The 6,000-nt window shown below is 32.9% G+C and overlaps 1 protein-coding gene across 1 annotated transcript; it reads right to left on the reverse strand.

Annotated features, from left to right (window-relative positions):
- Positions 1 to 5,313: 5,313 nt before the first annotated feature.
- On the reverse strand, positions 5,314 to 5,784 carry LOC141679544 (putative mitochondrial protein AtMg00310). Its single transcript, XM_074486019.1, has one exon. The coding sequence runs from the start codon at positions 5,782 to 5,784 to the stop codon at positions 5,314 to 5,316; it is 471 nt and encodes a 156-aa protein (XP_074342120.1).
- Positions 5,785 to 6,000: the final 216 nt, after the last annotated feature.

A 6,000-nucleotide genomic window follows, 5' to 3' on the forward strand; every position in this document is an offset into this window, starting at 1 on the left:
TATATAATTATTTTTAGTTTGTTTCTATTTTGTCATTTTATTAATAAAATAAGAGAAAATTGCACTTTACACCCTCTTATTTTGTTTCAAAAACAAATGTGTATCAATAGTATTGGAAACTCAGTTTGCCGCACTACTTCGACGGTTATTATTAAAAAAGTAAGGGTAGAATGAGAATTTCAGTAAAATATTAACTAAACTAATTTTTTTATTTTTCAGATTATATTAAAAATTGAATTTATTATTATAGCTATAAAATAATATCTTTAAATTTTTTGAATAATATAATATAGTTGAGTTTTGAATTTTAGTAATATTATTAATGCCAAATATTATATAATTCTACCAAAATTAAATTCAAAATAATTTTATATATATATTTTTTAAATATATTTAATTTAATGTAATTATTTCATTTTAAAGTTTTTGACGTCGTTATGATTTTAAAGTGCATTTAATGAAAATATTCTGATCAATATTAATATTTAATATACAAGAAATCATTTTTATAAATATTTTAACTTATTTTTGAAATTCCAACTAAAATTTATTTACATTTTAAAATAAAGTTCCCTTTTTATCCCTTATTATTTTAATTATAATCTGCAAAAGGGTGCATACTGAATTAGTAAGTTGAAGTTGAGGGGTGTAAGTTATATTTCCGAAAGTTCTTGTACAAAATTGTTTTTTCAACTATGTTTGAGGGTGCAAAGTGCATTTATCTCATAAAATAAAGATATACACTATAGGTTAAAGTGCAACTTTCAATGTATAAAGTACAATATAGGTTAAAAACAAGGGAAAATGAATTTTTTGTCCCCCAACTTAATATGTGTTTAGAAATTTACCACTCAATTATAGTTTTTTTTATTTTACTTACTAATGTTAGGTTCGAATTTTTTTCGGGAAAATGAATTTTTTTGTCCCCCAACTTAAAATGTATTTAGAAACTTAATACTCAATTATAATTTTTTTTGTTTTACTCACTAATATTAGGTTCGAATTTTTTTCAGTCACTAACGTTCGGTTCAGATTTGATTATTAGTATTTTGTCAATTTTCTATAGCATTACTAAAATATAGTGATAACCAGTACAAAAAGTGTCATATGTGTCTTATAAAAAAACTTATATGAGTTTGCTAGATTGGAGGAGTCGTATAATGTCTGAATTATATATGTATGTTATCGGAAGGACGCATATTAGTTTAAAAATCTAATCAGAACAGATGTATATATATTGTAAACAGATGCATAAAATAAGTTCATATACTCCTTCCGTCCCTCCCAATTGTTATCGTTTCTGGGAGAGTGTCCGGCACACATTTTAAGATGAATAAAAAGTATAGTTTCATAACTTTTTTTAAAAATTTTCTTATTCTGAATAAAAATAGAATGTTTAAACTTTTATTCAGAAAAATAAAATTTTAAAAAAAAGTTAAAGAACTATACTTTTTCTTCATCTTAAAATGCGTGCCGGACACTCTGCCAGAAACGATAACAATTGGGAGGGACGGAGGGAGTACATCTTTTACTTTTTAGATGGAATACTAAGCTCAAAACTAAAATTATAAGGAGGAGACATCCCAATCCGTACTAAAATTATTGGAAAATAAAAATAATAAAATATTCAATATAATCAAATTAGCAAACTGATCATAAAGTACTAAAAATATTAAAAATGTACATATCAATATTTTACCAAACGACACTTTCAAAAACCAAATGAAATCCCTAATCACAACTCCTTCATGCAAATTTTACTGACCCAAAATCAAAAATATAAACTCATCCACTCTAATAGAATTGTGAAACAAGTATATATATAAACACAAAAATAGAATAATATTGTAATAATGTGAATTTGGTATTAAATCAAACAGCTCTCACAAGATATTTTTCTTACAAATATAGTTTATAACTTATTTTTAAGATTTTTTTTGTATATAAAAATTTAAACATTAAATTATTATTCAGAAGAATTTTTTTTAAAATAATTCATGAAACTACATTTTTTACGAGTCTTAAAATACTTTTCAAACTCTCATCAGCAAAGTAAACGCCTTGAGGGACACATGGGGTACTATATATAAAGATATAGATATATATTAAATCATTAAAATATTATAGACTACCACTATATTTTAATAATGCTACAAAAAATTGACATAATGCTAATAATCAAATCCGAACCTAAGGTTAGTGACTAAAAACAAATATGAACCTAACAGTTGAATGGTAAATTTCTAAAAATATCATAAGTTAGGTGACGAAAAAATCCATTTTCCCTAAAAACAGAAAAGAAAATTGTAAATTTCATTTTATTTTTATAGTTGTGACTTGTGAGGTGACGAAAAAATCCATTTTCCCTAAAAACAAAAAAGAAAATTGTAAATTTCATTTTATTTTTATAGTTGTGACTTGTGAGGCTGAAGGGGGGCATGTTTATCGGTTTATCCCGGCTGTATGTTACGGTATCATTTCACTTTAATAATATCAATTTGCTATTTTTAAGTATTAAATGACTGTATTCATTTGGAAAGAAACTATAAAGTAAAAGATAACACAAAACAGTGTGCCGTTTTGGGCTTAGAAGTAGTGGTTGCGTTTGTTTTTATTGAAACACAAGAAGAGGACAGAGGATAAAGGTTACGTTAAATTGCAAAATGGAGCAGTACAAACAAAGGAGTAGTTGTTGATTATTCCAGAATAGAGATGCACAAAAAGCCCACCGGGCCTTAAAAAGCCTGGGCTTTGACCGGGCCGGGCTTTTCGGGCTTTGACTTTGACCGGGCCGGGCCGGGCCGGGCTTTCCGGAAATTTCAAAGCCCGTTTGGGCCCTCGAGGCGGGCCTAACCGGGCTTTTTTTCGGGCCGGATCGGATCGGGCCGGGCTTTTTTCTAATTTAAATCGGATCTAATATTATTAGAGATTCCAAAGAATACATGTGTTAGCAACTAGATCATCGTAAAAATATATTAGTTTACATGGAATATTTTAGGAAAACATTACTTCGTTGAAAATATTTAAGTTCCGCAAAAAATAAACATGTTTATATAATATATTTTATCATTGTTATGATAATAATGATAACAATGATATCATTGTTATGATAACAATGATATCCAAATATTCATGACAATGATATCCAAATATATATAGTGTACTTATTATATCTTCTTTCATTATTTATGTAACGAAGTATATAAATAATATTATTAATCACAAATATATAAATATATATGTGTTTAAAGTATTATTTATATGTATAGTAAATGTAAATTTATAAATATATAAGAAAATATATTAGAATAATCAGATTATAACCGGGCTTTTTCGGGCTTTTAATCGGGCCGGGCCGGGCCGAAGCCCGGGCTTTTAACCGGCCGAGCCGGGCCGGGCCGGGCCGGGCCGAGCTTTGCCTAAAAATATAGGGCCCGTCGAGGCCCGAAGCCCGGGCCGGGACCGGGTCGGGCTTTGACCAAGCCGGGTTTGACCGGGTTTTGACCGGATCGGGCCGGGCCAGATTTTCGGGCCCGGGCTTTTTGTGCATCTCTATTCCAGAACAGTACACCTAGGTCCTGTACAAACAAACAACACACAGGTCAAGCAAGGGCTACTGCATATCCCAATCTGATCTCAAAATTACATTTCATTTAAATTTTGATTTTTTTATTGAAATTTAGTTAAATTATTATTTTAATATTTGGCTGTTTCAGAATTTCATCGCTTTGGGATTGAGGTGACCGATAGTTTAATTGTAATCCGAGTAGTGTTGGATATTTAGTGAATAACATTGTTTTGAAATAGGGTCCCTTCAATTTTTTATAAGTGCATCAATATGTTTGAATAAGTTAAACAATCTAAAATTTATAGACAAAATTGATTTGTTTTCTCGAGTTCAAGATGCCTGTGAACCGTTTAAATTTTTCTATTTTTAGGGCTGGGACATGTGTTTTTTTTTTTGAAACCAAACAAAACGAGCTTAAAATAAATCAGAATGTAACACATCGATGAGAAAGGATGGTACATCACACCAGTCCTTCCATTCAGACATAGAACCAGTCTCTCTAGCCAAAACATGAGCCACTGTATTCGCTGAACGTCTAACAAAATACACTGAATAGGACCCTAAGTCCTTGACTATAAAATGACAATCTTCAATAATAGCTCCCAGGTAAGAGGAATCCATCGATTTACTCTCAAAAGCTTGAACAACTGCTAATGAATCAAGCTCTATATGCACGTCTGAAAGCCTCCTCCTCTTCAACCAAGAAAGTGCTTCTTTGAACGCCAACGCTTCAGCAATCTTCGGGTCCACAATACCAGTCCAGAAACCTCCATAAGCAGCTATGAATTGTCCTTGATCATTCCTTAACACACAGCCAAATGAGCTCCTACCTTCCTTTTCAAACACTGCAGCATCTATATTGCACGAAAACCAACCCAACACTGGCTTCTTCCACACTAAAACCCCTTCCCTGTCATTTAACTTCTTATGAATAACCTGATTACTCTGAGCCCTTTGCCATTGAAATAGATACACACTTGCTTCATTAACCACCATCGACGGAGTTTTGAATTTTTTATTCCATACTACATTATTCCTGTGATCCCAAATCTGCCATACAACTGAACATATGATTTCCATCTCCTTAGAAGACTTAGTCTTAAAAAACTCCTTCATTATATTTCTAACCGACAGGTCTGGACTTGAAGCAACATCCACCTTCACTCTGTTCCAGCAACTCTGAGCAAAAGAGCAATAAAACAGAGCATGCTCAGCGCTTTCCAAATGATTATGACACACTGAGCAGATAGGATAAACTTCAACAAAACGACTCCTGAGATTTTCCAATGTTGAAAGACAGTTCTGCAGCATTCTCCACACAAAGATTTTCACCTTCGGAGGAACAGTCAAGTTCCAAATTTTAAGCCCGTTAAACTCAAACTCCGAGTTAGGCAGACCATACTCATTTTGACAAAGTCTACGATAGCCACTTCTAACTGAGTAATTCCCTTTCTCCTCATCAATCCACATCCAAGAATCTTCCTCCCTGGAACAATTCAGCGGGATTTTTTGGATTTGAACCACATCTTGCTCATTGAACAAGTCTCTAAGAATCTCCAAATCCCACTCCAGTTGATCAAGCTTCAAAAGACCACTCACATTGGCTTCCTCCAACCCTTGAACGACCGGAGTTGTGATCTTTGTTTGGTTCCAACTAGGTAGCCACAGATCCTTCCAAATATTTACTGTTTCCCCCCTTCCTATTCTTTTCACACTCCCACCACAAATAAGATGATGAGCTGCCATTATACACGCCAAACATAGCTCGGATTATTTCCTAAAATGGCCTCTTCAAACCTACACTTTGGGAAATATCGAGACTTCAATAGTCTTGAAATAAACGAGTGAGGTTGCGTAAGAATTCTCCAAGCCTGCTTACCTAGCATAGCCACATTAAACTCCTGAATGCGTTTAAATCCCATCCCCCCAAATTTCTTTGGATAACACATTTTATTCCATGCCATCCACCTAATCCCCTTATTCTTCTCTACATTCGACAACCACCAAAACCTGTTCATTAGAATCTCTATGTCCTCACATAACTTTTTTGGAAGAAGAAACACACTTGCAACATAAGATGGAATCGATTGCACTACTGACTTAATCAGAATTTCCTTCCCTCCTCTAGAAACAGTTGTTCCTTTCCAGCTTTGAAGTCTATTCCATATCTTCTCTTTCACATATCTAAACGTTTCCCATCTGTTGCTTGAAACCATTTTTGGGAGCCCAAGATACATGTCATCATTACGAACTTGCACCTGTAAAACTTAACAAACCTCTTATACAATCGAGTCCACACTGTTCCGACTAAAAGAGATTGCTGACTTCTGAAAATTAATTTGTTGTCCGGAAGCTCTCTCATATAACACAAGGCACTCTCTAATATTCTCCGCTTCACTCACAGTTGCTCGAAAGAAAAGATAGCAGTCATC

The sequence above is a fragment of the Apium graveolens genome, chromosome 8, assembly GCF_009905375.1.
Source record: "Apium graveolens cultivar Ventura chromosome 8, ASM990537v1, whole genome shotgun sequence".
NCBI lineage: Eukaryota > Viridiplantae > Streptophyta > Magnoliopsida > Apiales > Apiaceae > Apium > Apium graveolens.

Bases quoted from the DNA above. Each gene is read 5' to 3' on its own strand.
- LOC141679544 (XM_074486019.1), bottom strand. From the start codon at position 5,784: ATGGTTTCAAGCAACAGATGGGAAACGTTTAGATATGTGAAAGAGAAG.